The sequence below is a fragment of the Pangasianodon hypophthalmus genome, chromosome 11, assembly GCF_027358585.1.
Source record: "Pangasianodon hypophthalmus isolate fPanHyp1 chromosome 11, fPanHyp1.pri, whole genome shotgun sequence".
Taxonomy (NCBI): domain Eukaryota; kingdom Metazoa; phylum Chordata; class Actinopteri; order Siluriformes; family Pangasiidae; genus Pangasianodon; species Pangasianodon hypophthalmus.
In genome coordinates this window covers 12,786,178-12,810,290 of record NC_069720.1, presented here as the reverse complement: position 1 = coordinate 12,810,290, position 24,113 = coordinate 12,786,178, and the positions used below count along the sequence as shown (strand labels likewise).

General features: G+C 39.4%; 1 protein-coding gene across 3 annotated transcripts in view; it reads left to right on the top strand.

Annotated features, from left to right (window-relative positions):
* Positions 1–188: 188 nt before the first annotated feature.
* The window catches only part of rc3h1a (ring finger and CCCH-type domains 1a), a 30,508-nt gene continuing 6,583 nt past the window's right edge, over positions 189–24,113 (top strand). The window contains exons 1-19 of one of the 3 annotated variants that reach the window (XM_053238078.1): positions 189–449; positions 6,383–6,837; positions 10,948–11,068; positions 12,134–12,373; positions 13,294–13,469; positions 14,153–14,353; positions 16,513–16,645; positions 17,575–17,693; positions 17,870–17,982; positions 18,062–18,355; positions 18,823–19,025; positions 19,806–20,170; positions 20,504–20,659; positions 21,794–21,955; positions 22,244–22,445; positions 22,681–22,771; positions 22,882–22,972; positions 23,475–23,609; positions 24,007–24,101. In XM_053238078.1, the coding sequence (XP_053094053.1) occupies positions 6,607–6,837; positions 10,948–11,068; positions 12,134–12,373; positions 13,294–13,469; positions 14,153–14,353; positions 16,513–16,645; positions 17,575–17,693; positions 17,870–17,982; positions 18,062–18,355; positions 18,823–19,025; positions 19,806–20,170; positions 20,504–20,659; positions 21,794–21,955; positions 22,244–22,445; positions 22,681–22,771; positions 22,882–22,972; positions 23,475–23,609; positions 24,007–24,101 (3,128 nt within the window). In that variant the 5' untranslated portion in view covers positions 189–449; positions 6,383–6,606. Of the gene's footprint in view, positions 450–6,382; positions 6,838–10,947; positions 11,069–12,133; positions 12,374–13,293; positions 13,470–14,152; positions 14,354–16,512; positions 16,646–17,574; positions 17,694–17,869; positions 17,983–18,061; positions 18,356–18,822; positions 19,026–19,805; positions 20,171–20,503; positions 20,678–21,793; positions 21,956–22,243; positions 22,446–22,680; positions 22,772–22,881; positions 22,973–23,474; positions 23,610–24,006; positions 24,102–24,113 lie in introns of all 3 variants that reach the window. The other 2 variants (XM_053238076.1, XM_053238077.1) reach the window with 2 other exon arrangements.

Below are 24,113 nucleotides of genomic sequence, written 5' to 3'. Positions count from 1 at the left end.
TAACGGTGTTTTCTTTTAATTAGATGTTTTATCATATTTTCTCATAATACAGAGATCATTTTCTTGTAAAAACAAGATGTTTTCTTATAATAGCAAGATGCTTTTCTCCTAATAATGTCTTCTAGTAACAAAATGTTTTCCTGAGAACAATTCTTGAAAGAAATCTGTGTATAAAATTTTACACACGCATATGCGTGTATATAAATATATGTAAATATATACACACAGATACATACGTACATACACGCATGCACATACGTACATACCCCCACATAGTATGAGGGTTAGTTGCAGCGCGCATGCGCAGTCCTGCTCCTTGTCTGTAGTTTTAGCCGAGCTGGTGCCGCTTTGCTGTAGCGCGCGCACATCCCCGTCGAGATGGTGACTGAAATGAAATCATTTAATTTCTCTATAGACGGCTGAAGAATGGCACAATTTAAACAAATATTGTGAGTATATACATATTTACTTCTTTTGCCTTACCAGTGTGCTGTTTTTTACGTTTCAGTCTCTATTAGCTAGCTAGCTTGCTAACAACTAGCAGGTTCACTCACTTGCTAGCGAGTGCGTAATGTTGCTAGTTAGCCGCGTACTACACTTAGCTCACTAGCTAACTTTGATGATATTTATTTAAAGTAGCTTTTCGGGAATATTGTGCAAGATGAACAGTTTATAATATGGCCGCAAGATACACGATTAAACGCATTTTGTTACTGAAAATCACTCAACGACATAAAGACAGATGACGCTAGCATGATGCTAATATTCGCTAAGCTAACTAGGTTAGCGTAATACGGCGTATTGGCTGAAACGTCTAATACACATTCTTTTAATGTAAGGATAATAATCTTGGCGTTACAGCTTTTAATTGTGGATATGTGGTTCTCTGCTGTGTGGTGTTTTGGGATTTTTCTTGTGATTACACGCCTTAACGGTGTTAGCAGTGCTAGTCGGCTGAGCTGCAAAAGCCATTGAAAAGCCATTTTGAAAAAAGGCTAAGCTGCTTTCACGAGAAGCTGAAAACAATAATTTCTGCTAAAATATTGATGTTTAGCATCTGATCTGAAATGTTTAAAAGAAGGTGGTGGCTCGAGTTATTATTTTTTAGTGTGATGGAGTGAAATAATAAACAAACAGCTTTATAAATAACTGACAAACATCTGGCTAGCCAAAGGAAAACAGCAGACTGTGAAAGAAATCCGTGTTTGTTTAGTAAAAATCGAGCAAGCAGCACTCTGTGGTGGGACAGAAGCTAGATTGTAAAAGAGGTAATAATTAATGTTTAAAAGAAATTGCTGAATAAACAAGAACTGTACTGTTGTTTAGTAGGAAGCGCTGGCTGTTAACTAATAGTCAGTGTTCATTCACATTTAAGTTCACGGATGCTAGCTGGATAAATCTCTTATTTAGAGATAATCCTCTGATTTTGATAGAAAGCTATCGATAATAGATGTTTTGTTATTTTTTTATGTGGCTTTTGAGCTAACCAGATGTGGCTAATGACGTAGCGAGCCTAGCTAGCTTATATTGTTTCTCTAGTTTACAATGCTGCTGTGTGGCTTTATTTCATCAAATAAATACAAAAACATATATTAAACAGCAAAATAACCAACAGTACAAGCTTTGAGGTCTATATAAAGTGCACGGGACATGTGTATATATTTTTTTATTATTTCTAACCAGACTGTTTCCCAGCCCAGGCTTTGTCTAGGCTGGGCTAGCTTAGCCACATGAGCTAACACAGTGTGTGTTTTGCTGACCTGGATTCCACCTGCATTACACACACACGAGTGATTTAGTGATCATACCGCTGCACTAACACACCGACTCCACCCGACTCCATTAACAAGCCCTTTCATCAGGTTGGAATTGAGAAATTTCCAAAGAAATACACAAGAACGAGTTTCAGCAGCATGACTGGAAACTACAGCGCAGTGAAGACAAACATTCGACTCTTTGACTTGACTCTTTTTCTTACGTGAAAGTGGAGAGTCGACTCGCGTGTCGCATGTCGATTGTGTAGATCACAGTTTCTAAACCCTGGTGTGGAGGAGAAACTGTCCTGCGCATTTTAGTTTTTACTGCTCACACACTTCAGCTCAGGAAGTGCTGTTAATTAGCTGATAAATGAATCAGGCGTGTTAGAGCAGAGAAAACACTACACAGTTCAGGACACAGGGTTTTCCAGGACCAGGGTTGGGAAGCTGTAGAGTTGTGTTTAAAAAAAAAAAAAAAAAAAATATATATATATATATATATATATATATATATATATATAGCAGTACAACATCAGTAACCTGATGAACCACTGTTATTAGTAGTAGTGCTATTTCTGCATTTCAGATAATTTACTTGTAGATGTAGTAGTGTAATAGAAAAACATCAGACCCAACTGTCATGACATGGACTCTGCTTGTTCTGAGTAATCGACTCATTCACTGAAAGGGGCATGTTCAAAATAATAGCAGTGTGGAGTTTAATTAGATAATTCACTCATTCTGTGAAAAAGCATGTGTCATTAACTGTCCTTTATTAAGGAAGAAGGGAAGCAAATGTTTCACACATTGTTATAAAATATGTTTCCTTCTGAATTGCTAAGTAAAATGGTTAAAAAGTTGATTGGAGAGGGGGAAACATGTAAAGAAATTATCCTTTGCAGCAAAATATAGGATGCTAAGCTAAAATGATCTCAAATGCTTTAAAATGGCAACAAAAACCTTTGCTTTAAAATGGCAGAAGAAAACGAGCAGCTACTGTTAAACGGATCGAAGAATAGTCAGAATGGCAAAGATTCAGCCAGTCATCCCCTCCAGAAAGATCAAAGATGATTTAAAATGACCTGTAAGTACTGTTACAGTCAGAAGACGTTTTAACTGAAGCTAAGCTAACAGCAAGAAGTCCCTGTAAAGCACCATTGTTGAAAAAATGGCAGGTGCCGAATCAGTTAAAATTTGCCAAGGAACACATTGATTAGCCCAAAGAGAAATGACGTAACATTCTGTGGACTGATGAGAGTAAAATTGTTCTTTTCGGGTCTAGTGGTCATCGACAGTACGTCAGGTTATGGGGTAACATTAAAAATGCAGTTTCTGAAGCAGAACCCAAAAATTCACAGGAACTGTGGAATGTAGTTTCTTCATCCTGGGCTGAAATACCTGTTTCTAGGTGCCAGAAGTAGGATAAAAAAAAAAAATGGCTATGCAACTAGATATTAGTTCAGTAATTTAAAGTGAAGTTCAATCTTAAAAATTAAGAGTTTGAAGAGAAAAATGTCGACACTGCTATTTTTTTGAACAGACTGATATTCCCTTTCTTTGCTTCCTGTAAAAGAATAACGCAGACTGGATAAAGTTTGTTAATGCTTTGATTTGGAATTGAATGTGTAATGTTTCCAGTACATTTGAAAAATGGAAACAGAAGCTATTAAAAAATACTTGCACTTTTCACTTTTATTAATGCACTGCTATTTATTTGAACACAACTGTAAGCATGTTCCTTATCGTGATTGGTGAGGCGTGTGTGTGTGTGTGACTCACGTGTGTGTGACTCAGGTGTGTGAGGCAGCGTAACAGGGAGGATCGTCTATACTAATCCATGTTGATACTATATATAGCCTGTGTATTAGCAAGCAACCAGCAACTTCAGTTCCCCTCTCAAAACTTCAGCTCCTACCTGCAATTAGTTCAGAAGAAAAACATATATCTGTGATTTTCTTCTTATCCTGCCTCTCTTTAAATGTGTATGTGAGACATTACGAAGAAAATAAAGTTCGGCAGGAAGTAGCAGAGATTGATGGCGCCTCTGTTTGGGAGTCAAAAGTAACATCTTTACTGTGAGTCAAGCCGTATGATGTGACTCACTGAAAATAGCTGGATTTCCCAGCATTAGCAATAACAGGATTATCAAGTGCATAATTTTCACGGCTGATGTAAAGCGCTATAAGACGGAGAACTGACCGATATTGCATTACAGAGTAAATCCTGTTTTCATCATTTTCCTGAGTTGGAAAATGAGTGAGTTGGTTCTCCTTTGACTCATCATGTTTATAGGAGATTAATGGAGCTCTTTTGTGGTGAAGTTCTCCTCTTTTAGCGTGATTGATAACAGAGCAGTTTTACATTTATGGAACACAGCGTGTTTTTAATCTGCATGATCAGAAATGAGAGCTGGTTTTAGTTCATTTTCCAGCAATATGAGAAACATTAAACATTAAAATAATTTGAGAGATGTTGTAAGAGTTCTGAGTTAGGATAGGATCCCTTTCTATGATAGAAATGAGTAGAAATTCCCATCTGGAACTTTTTCAGATCTTAATTAGCGTTGTCACAGTTAGTCACGGTGTATGATCGGACCTTTACATCACTGTAAACCTTTTTAAAATACACTTCTCTCTGCTACCTACTTGTCTATTACCTATTGTCTGCTTGTTCATTTTTTTCCCCCCATCTGATCGCTTTCCTTACTCCAGTGGTTCTCATCACTTTTGTATCTGGCTGCGACTTGACAGACTTTTCCCACCACCAATCCATCTGGACTACAGCCCGTCTGTTTCTCAGCTCAGGGACTTGACTGCACTATTGGCAGTGTTTTAATCTGTTATTACACTAAACACGATGCACTGCTACCTCTGCTGTCATGACGGATATCAAACACCGAGAACAACACGTCTTTGCTGACCACAACTAAACCAAACAACGCTGTGTGGTGTCATGCTAATTAGATTTCGTTTTTCCGGCTCAGCACTGCGTTTTCACACAGCTGTTCTTTCCTTCAGCTTATAACAACAGCAGCGTCATTTTTGAAAATATCTTTCTAAGAAAAAAAGAATAATTAGGGGATTTGTTTTTGCTTCCTTTTGGTTTTTGTTATATATACAAGAATTTCTTTAAGGTTTCTTTTAATTTTCACCACTGCCTTGTGTGTTTTTAAATGGTTGATTAATACCATGATATTTTTTTGAGTAGGTTATGGTTTAAAATTTTCTCAATAACATAACACAGCTAATCTTATCTTTAACTGCAGTTTAGATGAAGTTCTGTTCAGTGGGTTAGTGTTTAAATGACTGTAACTGTACTTCCCCATTGTTTCAGTCTTGCTTTCATAAGGGCGTGAGAAATGAAATGCTGAACTTTTTAATTATTGCAGAAAAGACAAAAAACGTGTGGACAGCCACGTGCTTGAGTGATGCTAATGTGAGTCATGTCATTCCCAGTTGTCCGCATTTACTCATGAGGACTTTATTTAACCTAATGGGAGTTTTTGTTTAACCTCAATCTCTGCCGCGTCGCTTTCAATAGTATTTCCCTCTCATCATTACCATGCACTTTTAAATCTCACACGCTCACACATACGCACACACTGGAGGAGATGATAGGAAGTGATCTTGTTTACACGTTAACTCTCTGTTCATGCGTATGAGTGTGTGTGTGTGTGTGTGCGCGCATGTCCGCAAAACGAGGATCATTTTCCATTGACGCTTCTACCGTCATATACGTCTTATCAGTATGAAAACAGAGTTCCCAAAAGTCCGGGACTGTATAATAAAATAAAATAATAATAAAAAAATAAAAACAGCATGACTGCCTCCCACAGCTCTCACAGGATCTAATTTTAGTCATGAGGGAACTCCTCCAGAGCGAAACTTGTTCCGTGACAGGTGAGAACGAAGCTTGACCAAGCATTGCCACAACCCAAAAGAGAAGAAAGAGGAAGTCTCTCAGGTCAGCGTCTGCGCGGCCCACAGAGGCATGACGAGATTACCAGAAATGATTTGAATATAGTGCATGCAGCCATTTAGACTGCAGATACATGCTTTTAGCAAATGGCGTTTCCTTAAAGAGGTGTTGTGTTTTTAAAAGAAAAAGCATTTGGACAGTGATGGCTTGAAAGCTCGTGTGTACAGCATGTTGAGCTGAAAGAGCTTTTCTCTGAAGGTAAAACTTTTTATTCTTTGGGCTGATTCGTCACTTTCTGTTCTGAGGTGTTTTTTTTTTCTTTTTTAATCTTGCGTCACTTTCTGAAACTCTTCTCTCGTGTATAATTCTCTTGTTTTTGTCTCACACGAGTTGCTAATTACAGCACGTTACGGCTCCTCCTGGTGATTGACTGATGATTCAGAGTGCGAAGCCTTTAATGTTTTGCCGCTCAACCTCTTCTACTTAGTATTTCCTTGTGTAACAGGCCAGAGCAAGCAGCACATTGATTAGTCACTTGAAATCCCCTGCAAATTGTTTCCATTTAAACAGAAACGGGTAACATTTTACACTCTTAGAATTCAAGCCAGTGTCTGCTTTACTGCTTTGTTACAACTGCTTTACTGTTTTTGTATAGCTGCTTGTTGAGTTTATTAAAATCCTGCCCTTTCTTATAATCCTTCTTGCAGGTTATGTATTCAGCACTGTGTGCTACAAGTCCACGATGCCTGAAGATATTTAAAACCACCGTTCAGAAGAGTGATTTGATTCCTGTGGAATCTATACAGCATTTGGCCTCTGTTTTTTTTTTTTTATTATTATTTTGCTGTATTTGTTTTTAACAAAACGTACCCACGTTTGTGAGAGCGTGGATATCTGAACGTCACGTCGAAGACATCCTTTTTGGTCAACGATGCCCGTGCAAGCGCCGCAATGGACCGAGTTTCTGTTGTGTCCCATCTGCACACAGACGTTCGAGGAGAGTGTGCGCAAGCCCATCAGCCTGGGCTGCGGTCACACCGTCTGCAAGATGTGCCTGAACAAGCTGCACCGCAAAGCCTGCCCTTTTGACCAGACCACCATCAGCACAGACATCGAGCTTCTGCCCGTCAACACGGCGCTGCTGCAGCTCGTCTGCCCTCAGGTCAGTCACTCGCTGCTCATTGCTTTGACTGGGGTTAGAAATTGGAATGAAAATATTGCTATCATGATAAATTACACAAATATCTCAGGCGCTTGTAACCAGTTGTGATTTCACTGTAACACAGGAGCTTTGTAATGTTCCCTTGCTTTTTTGTAAAAGTTTAAAAACATTTATAGTTTTTTTTTTTTATGCAACAGTCCTATTTTCCATGCAAATATGAAATATCATGTGTATCATTTATTGTAATGTGTTTTTGACAGATTGGCTGTCTATAGTTGGAAAGTCACGCTACTTAGATCACTTTTTTGGCTCATTACACCATGTTTCCTCACAGCCTTACTCACTTTTTCAGTTGATAAAGACAATGTGAGAAAAACTGTAGGCTTGGGACGATTGATGGTAGTATCAGGATTTAGTGATAGATAGATTCCATCAATTGTGATAGCTATCAGGCTGGACCATTTAAATGTCTGTCGGAAAACAAGGTGTCTGCAGCTTTAAGGTCAACAAAAATAACTTCTGTTTTATCACATGTGTTTCCTTTTCACCTCTTTTGTATTATATACGAACCTTAATAGCCCGCATACTGACGTCAGAGCAGAGCAGCAAAACATCTTTCTCTGATGCATCATACCTACCCATGTCTGTGCTGCCCATCAGATAAAAAGATGAATGTCTTCACTCTGAAAAGATGAGCGGGGGACTTAAATAACACGATTCATTTCTTTTTCATGGTGACTTCACTACACAAGAATTCAATAAGTATCTCCAGCACATGCATGCATAGTTTATATACACTCAGTGTTCACTTTATTAGGAACACCTGAACCTTCATGCAGTTATCTAACCATGTGGCAGCAGCGTAATGCATAAAATCACACAGATACAGGTCAAGAGCTTCAGTTAATGTTCACATCAAACATCAACTCTTACTCATGTTACTTTAACCATGGCATGGTTGTTGGTGCCAGATGGGCTGCTTTGAGTATTTCAGAAACTGCTGATCTCCCGGAATTTTCACACACAACAGTCTAGAGTTTTAAGAGAATTGTGCCAAAAAAAAAAAAAAACGTGATTAGCAGAAAAGCATCTCAGAAAGCTCAACACATCAAACCTTGAGGTGGATGGGCTACAGCAGCAGAAGACTACATCAGGTTCCACTCCTGTCAACCAAGAACAAGAATCTGAGGCTATCATGGCCACAGACTCACCCAAACTGGACTGTTGAAGATTAGGGAAAAAAAAATCACCTGGTCTTTTTCCAGTCTTCACCTGTACAGTCTGGGTGAGTCTGTGCCCATGATAGCCTCAGATTCTTGTTCTTGGTTGACAGGAGTGGAACCTGATGTAGTCTTCTGCTGTTGTAGCCCATCCACCTCAAGCTTTGATGTGTTGTGCATTCAGAGATTTCAGAGATGCATTTCTGCTCACCATGGTCATTCTCCTCTGATCTCTCTCATCAACAAGGTGTTTTAGCCTGCAGACCCTCCGCTCACAGGATGTTTTTTGTTTTTTTGCACCATTCTGCGTAAACTCTAGAGACTGTTGTGAGTGAAAATCTCAGGAGATCAGCAGTTTGAGTTACTTACACCAGCCCATCTGGTACCAACATCCATGCCATAGTTAAAGTCACAGCAATGACACCTTTTCTTCATTCTGATGTTTGATGTGAAAACTAACTGAAGCTCATGACCTGTATCTGCATGATTTTATGGATTGTGCTACTGCCACATGATTGGCTGATTAGATAACTGCATGAATGTACAGGTGTTCCTAATAAAGTGGACGGTGTGTGTAATTTTAGTTTTTATAATGAGTTTAGTTGCCGCTAATAACGTTCTACTTTATTTACAGTCAGAGCTTCAGTTTTGCAGCATTTCTGATATAATTATGTCTAAAATACTAGGCTTATTTATACTAAAAGCTAATGTTAGCAACTAGTAGCTACGGCTGACTTGTAAGCAGCTTCCCGTGTTTTTTCAGCGACAATGATGTAACATGTATGCGACACAAGTTACATATTTCTAAAAAACAACGACAGATGATACTGTTGTCAGTCAGAGATACCTGGGGGGGGGGTGGGGGTGGGGGGGGGGGTGCACATCATCTTTTATGGAAAAGTCATCATTACTCAGAAATAAGAAGCGTGTTTTTTAATGGTCGACTAACACCACAATGTCATGAGATAGAATAATGTACAAAGCAAAAGACAGAAGTCAGTCAGTAATTATTTCCCTTATCTGCACTATAAGAATGAATTTCAGTCACGTGTAAAAGAAACGTGTTCCTATTTGCTAACTAATGACCCACAGAATAAACATACACTGTTTTCTAGAGCATACTGATGAACTACAGATCTGAAGTATGTGATAAAGCCCATATTGCAGAGGGCGGAGGACCGACAGTTTATAGCGGCTATAAGATCATAACAGGAACTAACTCATCACACAGATGTTCCATAGCAATAAATGTGGCCATAAAGGATAAAAACTATGATGTGACATTCATTAATAAATTAAAAACATACTTATTAATATTGTAATTCTTGCCAAATTGTTGTGGAACAATGCACTGGAAAATTCAGACTGGTGACAGTAACTGTTTCTTCATTGTTGATTATTTTCCTATGACGGCACACACAACAGTGTTTTATTCCTTACATAACACCACAGCAGAGTTTTGCCACTTTTTTTGTGATGCTATATTTTCTTGTGCCTTCCTTGATGCAGAACAGCAAAAACCGATACTTATATTAATCCCTAACCTGAAGTGAAATGTGGAATAAATAATCAGCAAGGTCAACCAAGTGGGTTATTTAACAACACTTGTTTTTGTCTGTTGTTTCCTGGTCTTAAGTCTCCATTGTATTCTTTCTGCTCTCACTTCGCATCCTTACATGGGAACAAGGAAACAAATTAACCACCAGAGTGTGTTTTAGCTGCGTTTGGATAGCTTGCTGGTCTTATTTTGATGAACATATTTGAAGAAGGATGTGTGTAATGCTGAAGGGCAGGTAATGAATAACAATAAAAAAAATCGTGAAGATGGCAGTGGGCAGGGCCAGCTTGTTATTCAGCTGCTTACCAGCGCGTCATATTTCTCAAGAACAACTTGTGGTTCTTCCGGTCTGGTTAGTGTGTCTGTGTGTGTGTCTGTGTGTGTGTGTCTGTGTGTGTGTGTCTGTGTGTGTGTGTCTGTGTGTCTGTGTGTGTGTGTTAACCTGCTTAGTCACCATGGTCATATTAGGTCATACTGTCCAAAGCCACATCCTTTTCAGAGTGATTCGCTTCCCTGGAAGCAGCTGAAGAGAAAGAATGGGTTTATGAAGAGCTGAGACAATATTAGAGTCAAACATCTTGAACTTTTAACCCCATAAACTTCCAGGACTCATTATTAGGTCCAGTCTTGCATAACTGTGCAGTTTTCCTATTAAATTTGCTGAATCAATTTTTTTTGCTAAATGATATGCTTGAAGGTGCATAACAATAATAAGCTGGGACTGTACAGGATTAAAAAAACATGTAGTAGTCCATGCAGTATATTGGCATTAAAAGTAGCTATGCTGATTTATTTTGAGTATCAGAAATACTGCGTCAGTTTCGGATCAGGTCTGATACATCGTCTGATGTATTTAATGCTGGGCAACATGCAGACCTGCTAAACTAGTAACTTTTACATGCACAATGAAAGCATGAACACACACACACTCCAGTTTCTACCATAGGCAAGTGATTTGAGAAATATCGAAAACGTACTGAGTCAGTACTAAAAAATGGAACATTAACTGAAACCTTTCATATTTTGCATTTTATTAAATTTGTTTCAGTTTGTGTCTGTTGTGATCATGTTGAGCATATCTACTTTCCAAAGGAAAAGTAAAAATACACACTTAAGATATTTGCACACCACTGGAACTTTTCAGTATGCCAGTAAAAGGAATTATGCAACAATTTAACTTTATGATTGCTTAACACTTGCCTACACATCTTTCCCCTTAGTTTCACATGCCAAGCAGGGACTACCGATTGTGTTAGATTGCACGAGAATGTTGTATTGCAGTATAGCGTATGATTATTTTATCATAAATATTGTCCTTTTCCCTTTCTGCAGGTACCCAAGTCTCAGCCCGTCACCTTAGTGAAAGGAGTGGAGGACATCAAGCATTATGATGAAGCACGCACGTGTGTGGAGGAGCTGGCTCTCTACCTCAAACCCCTCAGCAACACCCGAGGTCTTGACACTCGTTATATACCATTCCAGTCTAACACGAGGTTTTATGTTCACCCTAATAATCATTTCTTCCTTTTTAGAATAATAAACATGGCCCGACATGGTGGTTCCACTAAAATGTCATTACACAATTAAAAAAGCACAAGCACATCCACTTTTACACCATCACAAAACACGGATTCTGTGAATACAGAAACACGCACGTTCTTTTTTCCCTAATAAACTGTTATAGCTTGGCTTGCTCTCTTCACTGCAGTGACGAAGTAATCCATCTGAAAGATTTCATTATAAACAACCTATCTCGTACAGTTCCTTAAGAGCTAATTTTAACTAATATTACTTTCCTTTGAGCTACATTCAAATTTAATTGATAACATGCATTAGGGTGTGCTTGCACATGCATTTTATTTATTTAACCACCAGCACACATTTACACATTTAATTCAACAGGAAGTGGTCACTGAAAACCTCTGCTGACCACAATTTTCATCACAGCAGAGCTTTCAAAAGTTCAACAGAAGAAAAGCACAGATGACATGAGTCTTTTTTTTTTTTTTTTTTTTTTTTTTTTTTTTTATACACCTACTGACTAATCAGGTCGAAATTTGGAGGGTTAGATAAAACAAACATGATGGACAAAGTGTGGGTGAGCGAATATGAGGAGGTTTAATATTAATCATCAATATTCAGTGTTGCAACATAACTAAAAATAACGCTTTGTGTTTTTGGGATGTTCACTGGTATGTGATGTGACGTCTTCATATAGTCATGGTTAAATTCTCTTGATTTTCTTCTTGCAAAGTTACAGCAATGCCAAACAACCTCCTCCTCATCAGAGTTACACCAGTCTTTATTTGATCTCCATTACTGATGATGATAAAGCTAAGCTAGCAAGCAAGTTAAGCTTGTTTCCTAGTTAAGCTCCAGGAAAGGTTAACATCTGTCCTCGCCACAAGTAAAGCTATTCACCTCCTTCAGGTCTGCATGAAAGGTTAAAGGTTTTACATACTCCCTCTGTGTGTGTGTGTGTGTGTGTGTGTGTGTGTGTGTGTGTGTGCGCGCACAGGTGTAGGGCTGGGCACTGCGAGTCAGAGTCTCCTCAGCAGACCCATGCAGAGGAAGCTGGTGACCCTGGTGCACTGCCAGCTGGTGGAGGAGGAGGGTCGTATCCGGGCCATGCGTGCCGCTCGCTCTCTGGGTGAACGCACAGTCACCGAGCTCATCCTGCAACACCAAAACCCCCAGCAGCTCTCTTCCAACCTGTGGGCCGCTGTCCGAGCTCGTGGCTGCCAGTTCCTCGGCCCTGGTAACGTCTCCCTCAACGTTCTTCTGCCTGAATGCACCTATAACCATTTAATCTTTTCCACACAGTCTTACACTGCCATGATGCCATTTACTCCAATCAGTCTAAAGGAGCGTTTTCATTGGCTGCTTCAGAACCGTTTAGAACTGTAGCAATAAGATTTTGTATTAAATTGATGTATTTATTCTCACTAGGGCTGGGTGATATGGCGATATGCTATCAGTACTGATAAATTGTCACAATATACACTCACCGGTCACTTTAATAGGAACACCTGTATATCTGCTCAATTATACAGTTTTCCCGTCAGCCAGTCATGTGGCAGCAGCACAAAATAAAATAAAATCAGCCATGACCAGGACTCTGAGGCTATCCTGAGCACAGGCTTGTTGAAATTGGACAGTTGCAGATTAGAAAGAAAAAAAAAAACACCTGGTCTTTTTCTAATCTTCAGCTGTCCAGTTTGGGTGAGTCTGTGCCCATGGAGTCTTGTTCTTGGCTGACAGGAGTGGAACCTGATGTGGTCTTCTGCCATTGAAGCCCATCTGGCACAAAGTTTTGTTGTGTGTTCTGAGGTGCTTTTCTGCTCACCACGGTTGTAAAGAGGTAAAGAGTGGTTATTTGAGTTGCTATAGACTTCCTGTCAGCTCAGACCAGTCTGGTCATTCTCCTCTGATCTCTCATTTAATAATGTACTATAATTCCTACACCATTAACTTGATCTGGATGTAATTACCCTCCTATTATCACATAAAGTCTGCACTTTGAGCTGATGTTCATTATTTAATTTCAGCTCATGTCTCCTGTGGTAGACAGCTAAAATAACTAAAACTTTGTCAGCGTCCAAATATTTATGGATCCTACTGTATATTGTGATGCATATTGCGCATCGTGATGTGATATTTTTTTAATGACTCCCACAGCCATGCAGGAGGAGGCTCTGAAGTTGGTGCTGCTGGCGTTGGAGGATGGTTCGCCTCTGTCCCGCAAGGTTCTGGTTCTGTTTGTGGTCCAGAGGCTGGAGCCACGCTTCCCTCAAGCCTCTAAAACCAGTATAGGGCATGTCGTACAGCTGCTGTACAGAGCCTCATGTTTTAAGGTAAATCCATTTAACATGTAAAGTACAAAGTTTATGATAGATATTAACAGCTTATACCACTGTTCTCACTTCTGATTGTTCAGAAGGCGTTGATTAATTTTCTGTAACGGCAGCTCTGACAGTAGGGCAGCTGCACGGATTTATATTAATGCACTTGTTCTAATACGTTATTGTTTCTACATTGGTACGTTGTTGTTATTGCTATAGTAACGGCTCAGTCACAGGGATTTGTATGGTGGACGCACCACATAATCTAAGGCCTAGTAACAAAATAATTAAAAATGCTTGCTGTTATTTTTATTGATATGGTGTCTCTTTTTCTGATTAACTGTTTATAGCTGCTTTAACATAAGTGAGAACAGGAACCTACTTGTTTGACAGACATTTCACAACATTAAATGTAACTATGTTGCATAGCAGTAATGACTTGTCATTCTTTAATTAATTTTTTTTTAAAAATTGTCGTCTTTGGCAAATCACCATAGTATAATAAAAGGAATAAAACACTCCAGACCCTGCTTTTATAGGAAAATAAGCAACTTTGAGGTGGGACCAGTAACGCTGTTTCATTATACAACAATTTTTCAAACACAGCCAATGTTTTATGTAAACTCAAATGCAAGAGAATGGTGTACACAACTACACTAGAAAATTGCTCATGACCTTATATCCCTTCTCCTCAGGTGACTAAGCGAGATGAGGACTCATCCCTGATGCAGCTAAAGGAAGAGTTCAGGACGTACGAGGCTCTGCGGAGAGAGCACGACTCCCAGATCGTGCAGATTGCCATGGAGGGAGGCCTGCGCATCGCCCCTGACCAGTGGTCCTCCCTACTCTATGGGGATCAGTCCCACAAGTCCCACATGCAGTCCATCATTGATAAGGTAGGAGGAGCAAGCATTACAGGAGCTCCATTTCTGCCACACATTTTATTAACAGCAAAACAGTTTCTGCAAAAAAAAATACAAATTGTCTCAGATCTATGTTTGACTGAACCCAGATGTCATGAATTTCACACTTTATTAACTGAGGGAAATGAAGCTTATCACTCACGTGAGTTAAGAAGGCAGTTTCTGTTTTGTCATGATTCAGTGATTCTTTTACGTAACTAGGAGAAAAATAACTGAGTGTTTTTCCTTCTCCAGGTGACGTCACCGGTCACTGTCTTTCTTACTTATATTTGAATAAGAATTCAGGAAGTAACTGTGTGGCAAAAGTGATATCTTAGCAAGTGAAATATTCCTAATAAGGAATAAAAGTTTGGGATTTTTATAATTTAAATATAAGATTATTCAGATAGTTTTTGATGTTTTTACATATCAGTCTGTAAATTTTGTTAATATATTAGCAGAAAAATCTTGCTTCTTGAAACTAGAAATAATTACAATTATAAATAAGTTTAATAATCATGCTGTATATTTATTGTAATCTTATACTAGGAATTATTAGATACACTATATGGCCAAAAGTTTGTGGACACTTATTAACTTCAGTTGATTCAGCCATAGCCATTGCTAACAGGTGCATAAAATCAATCACATGGCCATGCAGTCTCCATAGAAAAACACTGGCAGTATAATGAGTCATACTGAAAAGCTCAGTGACTTTAAACGTCAGGTTGTGAAATTTCTGCCCTGCTAGATTTGCCCAAGGCAAATATAAGTGCTATTATTGTGAAATGGAAGTGTCTAGGAGCAACAACAGCTCAGCCATGAAGCCGTAGACCACACAAACTCCCAGATTGCCTCTGGGAGCAACATTAGCACAAACTATGCATCAGGAGCTGAACCCTGGAGCAGTGGATAAATCACACTTCACTATCTGGCAGTCTGATAGACGAATCTATGTTTGGTGGATGCCAGGAGAACTCTACCTACTGCAATGTATAGTGCCAACAGTAAAGTTTGATGGAGGAGAGATGATGGTTTGGGGTTGTTTTTCAGGGTTTGGGCTCAGCCCTTTAGTTCCAGTGTAGGGTAATGTTAATACAGGGACATTTCCTCCATATTAATGCCCATGGTTTTGGAGTGGGATGTCCAAAAACCTCAAGGTGTGATAGTAAGGTGTCCATATATATTTGGCCATATAGGGCAAGTTTGACTATATTTAAGATGTACATTCAAGTGGTAAGATGAAGTCATTTTTGCAGCATGTGGTGTTTTTCAGTAATAAGTAAAAAGCGCAGTACAGTTTCCAGAGAAACAGGACATTTCATCAGTTCTTCGTCAGGACATTTCAAAATAAACACTGAAAAGGAGGAAATATCGCTATGGCTTGAACATTTTACAATTTTAATGATTCTAAATAGTAGAAAAGTAGTTGTAATTAATTTGTGCACTATGCTTAGTTTTTACTGCATCCACTATTAAACACTGAATAGTAATCACTTTGCTGAAGCGATTTTAACTTGGCTAAAGAGTCTAAAACCCCATCAGCTAAATCACTATAATGCATGCCCTTGAGTCGTTTATTGCTTTAATTAAAAAAAAAGCAGTGTAAACAACATGATAAAATCCAGCGTTCACAGTAATTAATAATAATAATAATAATAATAATAATAATAATAATAATTGCTAATTCTTCTGCCTCGCAATGTAGCCTGTTTGTAGTCCAGCTTTGGTTGCTAAGCAGCATAACATACATGATTGGTGTATTATGTACACAGAACAATGGCTTAACTGCAACTTTTTTTATTGGTTTAAAACAAAGACTGCAGCTTTTTTGATACGTCAAATATGTGTGTATATCGAGGATTTTGCAATGTGGCTCAGCCAGTCTGATTTTAAAACTGGAACTATCTGCTTCATAAATATCTATATATAGTCTCAGACCTTAAATTACAATAGGGAAGTGGTGTCGTATGATTATGTGATTACTAATATAAATGCCAATCTGGTGCCAGAGTTTTAAGGTCTCATATTTGTGTTTGTTATATGAGACATATTGTATATTACAGTATTTGTAATAGTATTGTGTAATGATGAGTAATGTGTCAGTGATGGTAAGGTGGTTTGTGTATTTTTTTTTTTTTTTCTCTCCTCAGTTGCAGACCCCAGCCTCTTTTGCTCAGAGTGTACAGGAGCTCACCATTGCCCTGCAGAGAACAGGAGACCCAGCCAACCTCAACCGCCTCAGACCGCATTTAGAGCTGCTGGCTGACATCGACCCGAGCCCAGGTCCGTGCTCAGACACCCCTTACACAAACACAAGACATGAATAGCCAGAGAATGACCCACTTCACAGTTCTTGTCATTTTGGCTCTGGGCTTTCAGCACGTTTGTTTTGACACAAAACAACCATAATAAGGTAAAGTAAAGAATCTTGGTTTTATTTTAGGGAAAAAGAAAAACAGTGCAAATGGAATTATTGTGATTGCTGGTTCTGAATAAGTGAGGAATAAAACAATCTGTCTCGTGCGGTTATATGAAAATAATCAAAAACGGGGTGGTGTGATGAAGCGCAGTTTCTGTTACCACTTCAGTGTTGTTAGTTTTCCTGAAACAGCACATCCCTAAATGTTTTATTCCTCTTACGTCAGAGCAATTTGCCATTGATTGCAATTTTTAATTTATTAAAGAATGAAATGTCATACTTTTAACCATTTATAGTTACATTTAATGTTGAAAACCCCAAAACGATTTTTCACTTACATTACAGCTACTATAAACAGTTGTTGTTCTCTTACCATCCTCTCTTTGTATCTCCTCTTCAAGTTAATTAGACAAAAAAAAAACAGCTTGTCTTTTTTCTTTCTTTCTTTTTTTTTTTTTAACCGAGAAGACCACAAAACGTGAGCTCCTGTCCCGAAGACTTTCCAGTATCATTAATTTTATACTTTTTACAAAGTGCTGATACATTTATTTATTTATTTATTTATTTAATCCGTTTTAATCTGTGTTTATTTAATGTGGAGCGTCGGCCATACTCCCTGTGAATGAGATGCTATAAAAACAATAGTGTATTAGAATGAGTGCATTAACATAAACCTGTGAGTAGTAAGAGAGTACCTGCCTTATACATAATTAATTCCCAGTTTAATTTTTATACTGGCTATTTTAGAGGAGATTATATTACAATAAATGAACTTGTGATCTGTCCTAACTAGATGCCCCTGCCCCCACTTGGGAGCAGCTGGACAAAGGGCTGGTGGCTGTAAAGACAGTAGTGCATGGTCTTGTGGACTTCATCCAGAACCACAGCAAGAAGGCTGGAGACCCACAGCAGGTGCGTAAATCCTTCTGAACACGGCTCAAACATTACTGGCTGTCCTTTATTTATTTTTTTATTATTATTTTTAAGTTAAGTTATTTATAAGTTTCGATCTAGTCTTTCATACATGGTATTCTGACATTCTTGCCAACATTGAAAGGTCTCTAAAACAGTGTGCCATGTCTTCCTAGGCTCCTCAGCACAGCAAGTACAAGACGTACATGTGTAGAGACATGAAGCAGAAGGGAGGGTGTCCCAGAGGAGCCAGCTGCACCTTTGCCCATTCCCAGGAGGAGCTGGAAAAGTGAGTGACTCCTCTTTGCTCAGTGTCTACATGTACCTTTAGTGCAGTGTGATTTCAGATTTATTCATCTTAATCCCAGGTTCCGTAAGATGAACAAGCGTCTACCTTTGAGGAAGCCCCTCAGCCAGTCGCTGACCCAGCTTAACGACATGGACGTAGCTTGCAACCCGGGCCTTCTGTCTGATGAGGGTTTGGTTGTGGAGGGTCTGGCCCACAAACCTGCCATGGTCACTAATGGCATTCTACCAGTGCCACCTGGATCAGAACTCACACATCTGGTCTCCCGTGGATCAGCAGCAGCCTATGACACCTCTCGCAAGCTGGGAAAACCAGACACAGGCAGCCTCAGTGCTCCTGAATCACCACCAGACTCGTAAGTGGGAAATACTAATTAGCCTAGCTTACTCTCTGGATTTGAATGCGTGCGGCTACAGTTAAAGTGAGAGGTCACAGCATGCGTCAGTGTTCCCAGAGTAGGCACGTTTTTATTTTAGTTACATTGCAGCATTGAGATATTGGCAGTAAAATATTTTTAATTCAACTCATCATAAGTCTCCTCATCTCCTTGAATATTATTACTCTGCATATGATAACCGAACATTTCATAAGAAAGAAATTTCATAAGAAAGTAGCTTGTGTTTTCACGCAGGATTTAGTGTTTGCCACAAAGCGCACACTCCATCCAGACTAGTTCACAGGAATTTTATGGAATATAAAGAAGTGAGCTGAATCTCACCAGTCACACTAAAAACCACAAAAACGCATATCACACATACAGAGGGCAGGTCAAAAAATAATGCAAATGGACAAAGTTTATTTTTTTGTCTTTGTTTTCTGCAGACTGGACTCCATTCCTAAAGTGGTGATGCCTTCAGCTTCTCATCCTAGAATCCAGAGGGAGAGTCTGGCTGGACACACACTGTCTGCTGTCTCCAGAGTTCCCCAGATACCGCAGTACCCTCCTCATCAGCCTGAGGCCTATTACCCAGAATCCAGAGTACCACCACCTGCCTCCCAATACGAGTCCTCTCAGTATCCCACTGGTAAACCATGATCATCTTTATATGTTCCTGCATCATTTATCTCTCTTTAGACATGACGTAAAACAACCATGATGAGGCTGAAATGTACAGTGTCAGCTTTAATCTGCGGATATTTATATGTATACTTTGACTGAGTAATATTGGAATCACTACCCTTTTTACATCTAGTGTTTAAAAAAGAGAAGAGAAAAAAATAGAAGGAAAGAATAGGAAGAGAAAGAAAAAAATATTTTTAGCTCTATTGTGTGTGTGTGTGTGTATGTGTGTATGTGTATGTGTATATATATATATATATATATATATATATATATATATATATATATATATATATATATATATAAGGAGATAATTTAAAAAATAGTTTGTTTTAAGTTTTTTTTGCATTTAATTTCATTTTATTTTTATAAAATTACATTTTTTAAAAATTTATTTTCATCAGAAGGAAAACATTTTTATAACTATAGAAAAAGAGAAAAAAGAGAGAACAATAGTATGTACATGTGACCATCAACAAATCAGATAACACAGTTTGACAGCAGAGCAGGAATGAATACATGGGAGAAAAAAAATTAGACAAAAAGGGAAAACGATATAATGTAACGTATTACATTTAAGTATAAATACCCAGTTTTATACACAAAACCTACATTCTGCATATTTTGGGCGAAATTAAAAATGTGTTTGTTTTGCAGAGAAATTGTTTCAAAAGTAATTAAAATTTTTGCCTTTTTGTCATGTGTCAGGTAGAATAATTTTAAACTTTTCTCTGTCTTTCTGTAGGCAACTCATACGCTTATCAGCACTTGCAGCCTCGCTACGCTCGCCCCCCAGTTGACCCCAGCTTGGTGCCCTACCCAGACCCCTATCCTGTGTCCTACGCCCCAGAGCGCCAGTACCCTGCTCAATCTGACCCTCGCTACAGCTATCACGACAACCGCCGCCATGCGCCTTATGGAGGCCACCCTCCACTCCCACCATATGCTCGAGATGAGCTGGGCCACAGGAGTCCTGTCCCTATGGAGATGCCCCCACCACCACAGGCACCGACAGCAGGAGCCTCATCCTCATACCTCCCAGAATCACGGGACAGATATGGCCCTGAGAGCTACAACCACTCTGGCCACGGCAGGCCTTACAGCGGCAGGGTGAGACATCAACCATCATTGTGTTATTATATATTATTTAGGGCTTATATGATCATATTACTATGTATAAAGCAAACTTCTGGGTTCCTAGGAAATCCTGCATTATTCATAGCTAATACTGATCATATTGCAAATGACCATTAAATTCGTTCTTTTTATATGTATACCAAATACTGTTGAGCTGGCATTGTTTTCTCCTATTAATACTAAATAAATGTCACTCCCTCTTCCTGTACGAATGTTTTTAAACCCATAATAACATCATGGCACCACCTGCCTATAGGTACTGTGTTCTTTTTATTGCCAAACATTTCTGGTTGTGTTTATATACAGAGTGCATATGCCCGGCCACAGCCCAGCCTGGACTACCTGCACCGTCGGAAGAAGGAAATCATGGCCCAGTTGGAGGAGTGGAAAGTCGTCTCTCCTCCTCCCTTTGCCTCCTCTCCAAACCTGGCCCACTCTTATGACCCCAGTTTTACGCAAGAGGTCAGGGGGCAAAACCATGTAAGATCATTAGTCCTATATTTAAAAGGAAACAAAGTGTCATATGTTTTGTTAAAGGTTCATGAAATTCAAACTGAACACAATGAGATTTGAACATTGAGATATTGGTATTCAGGTCAACATATTGACCAACAACTGATAATTTTTCTTTATCCGTACAAAGAGTTTATCACAATGATCACTTGCAGGAAACCACGTCAGTGCTGACTGCCCCAAACTGGCAAACATTGGTTTTACATTTACATTTATGGCATTTGCCAGGCGCCCTTATCCAGAGCGACTTACATTTTATTTCATTTTTACACAACTGAGCAGTTGAGGGTTAAGGGCCTTGCTCAGGGACCCAGCAGTGATAACTTGGTGGTGCTGGGGATTGAACTCCTGACCTTCCGATCAGTAGTCCAACGTCTTAATCACTGAGCTACCACTGAGCTACCACTGCCCCTTTGGTTTTGCAGTTATAGAGTCCAGTTTCTTTATTACTTCAACAGTTATAAAACAATGGAATGAATGTTTTTAACCACACATATGGTAAAGCCATGGTTTGAGGTAATCAGCTCGTGGTAATTTCTCCTTTTCTGCAAGGGGAAGTGCAGCACTTGTATTATACAAAGATGTTTAAAACTGCACGTGAATCAGATTTGTCCTGTATCACATCCAATGTTGAACACATCAGTAGCCAAGGCTTCCAGGACAAGCAGATTTTCATGCCTGTTTTTTTTTTTTAATTCTTGTTGTCCAGTGGACAAGTTCAATATCCAGAGAAAGAAAATAAATTCCCACTCCTTAATAACTGGGTACGTATCTGTGTTCAGACATAAGCCTAGTGCACACTAGAAGATTTTAGCCCCAATTTTTGAGTCCTTGTTCTACTCAGTTCACTTTAATAGAAAAGGATGTAGGAAGATGAGACATTTCCTCAAAACTTACACAAAAACCTTCTATAATCAGCAGGTGGTTTAAAAAAAAAAAATACACAGCTGAAAAAATCAGCTCTTCTGAATAATGAAGTCAGGTGTTTTTGTGACAGTGCACTGTCATTACGCAAGTGCAGATATTTGTGTTGTAGATATTTGGATATCTTACATGTGCTAAACTGTGTTTTTTGCTGTAAAGGGCCAACAGTATATTGGAGAGAACCCTCCAGAGTTCCAGAATGTCAGAGAACCGGAATACGCGGCTTCGTACTCGCCGTGGTCATGTGACACTTTTGCCCCCTACATCGGCACCAAGGATATGAAGTCCAAAGACTGCCCAGCCACAGGCTACATGGAGATGGTAAGCTGGATCTCCATCTCTGTTGAGCTTATAAAGAGGCTGAAAAGATCTCAAAATGAGAGTTGTTTGGTATGAACCTTGTTATGATCTGTATGTGGGAGTACAGAAGCAAAAGGTTATCAGTGTTTATTCTGTTGACTTTGCTCCCTAAGGACACACTGATGGACCAAAGGCCATAAAAAATTCAAGAGCCATGATATATCTGTAACCTTCATGACTGAATATAGAGAAACTGTTTGAATACATTTTTCTTATGTTTTCTGTAATGTTTGCTCTTCCCTCCTTAAGCAGACTATAGAAAAAAGCCTGAGAGATCCGGCTCTGGAGCTGCAGCGTCGGGCGGCGGAGGTCAAAGATGATGACCCGATCATCCCATTTGGCTCGCTGCCCACCGTCTCTCGCTTTGGAGCCATATCTCGCACGTCCAGATCGGGATATCAGCCTGCTGGACTTGTTCCAGGCCCCCCAGCCAAACACTCTGCAAGCGCAGGTACCCTGTAGCGGCTCTGCTCTCTGTATAGATTTCCAGATTAGAGCAGCATGTCTGTTTGTTGCTGATGTGTGACATGGCACGTTTAACCAAACACACAAACATGCACAGAATCACTCACACACAGTCTTTCATCACTTCCTTATTTATATATAGCTATAATATTTTCTCAGTGTATTTGCTGCCTGTTTGAGGACTTTATAATGACGTTCCAACGCTCTTCTCCGTCTCTCAGTTGATTACAGCTATAGGAATCATGGAGGATGGAATGAAGCCTCTTACACCCAGCACCAAATCATGCCACCTCAGGGACATTTCAGTGAGCGGTAAGGGCCCTGTTATTGTCATAGCAGCCTTAACTAAAGTCATAAAGAGTTTTATGAACTATACCTTCTGTGTTTTTACTGTTAATAAATGTAAATTCTTGTGGTTCCAGTCTGCCCCCTGCTGCCCAGGAAAGGGAACAGCTGAAGATGGAGCTCCAGCGGGTCAACCAACAGATTACCCAACAGACTCGCTGTATGGAGGTGAGCTCATGAGAATTAGCTTCAGTTGTCTTCTCAATGAGCTCAATGGTAGTACCTAATGATATCCTGCTAGCATATCGGGTATGATATTGTTAAGCATGTCGAGAGAAAACTAAAACTCAAGTAATGTTATTACTTTCAATATTATTACTTTTAGCACATTTATTATTAGCTCATCAGTAACATTATCAGAAGAGGATAAGGACTATGGCTACGCAGTGGGCTTCTCCCTGGGATTTTTGTATTGTCGCACTTAACTATCTAATTAGCTTTCCATACCTTATTACAGCATCTACCACTTTTTAGTGTATTAAGTTAGTATCCAGGCAGCAAAAATGAGACTGGGCAACACACTGGAGCTTTTACATGCCTGGTTGGTGCCTAGCTAATGGATTTATGATTTTTCCACCCCTGAACTAGTAACTGGGCATACAGCAGCACGCATAGTCTTTGTATAGATTGTACATAATGAGGTGCTTTAAAAATTTTGGCTGTTTTGCAGAGGGAACCAGGTTCAGCAGCTGGCCAAGCTGCTCCAGTGGAGTGGTCAACGGCTAGTGTTTCCAGCGAGCAGCTGAGCCTAGAGTTGCACCAGGTGGAGAGAGAGATCGGCATGAGGACACGTGAGATGGCCATGGTAAATAAGATTATGCAGACAGAACCCTGAAGTTTCTCTAAGCAGCAAAGAGATGGTCTTAAATTGTTTGATATTGGCAGAGTGACGGCTGTGTCAGCCCACAAGGTTCTAAATATTTTAATGCTTTCAAATGGCTTTAAATTGTCCAAAAAATACTGAACCAGATACTGTTACACAAAGCAACTTTAGAAAGGCTTAGATCATTTATTGTTCATATAAGTGAAGAGTCTTAAGTGTTTGAAGATAGCTAGGAACCCAGACTTGTGGCAGATGTGACAGATGCACCAGTGCTGATCAGGGATTGGTCCTTAACCATTACAGAGTCTGCGGAATTCTAGATCATTTGTGTTTCTTGTCTTGTAGAAGGAGCTTTACATCTGTGATATTTGTGTTGCAGGAGGCGGCTGGCATGAAGTACAAGCTGGTAGCAGGAAGTGAAAATGGACAGGGCGAGCACAATTTACAGCGGGAGGATCACCACCTAGCCCTCAGGTAAGATACTGG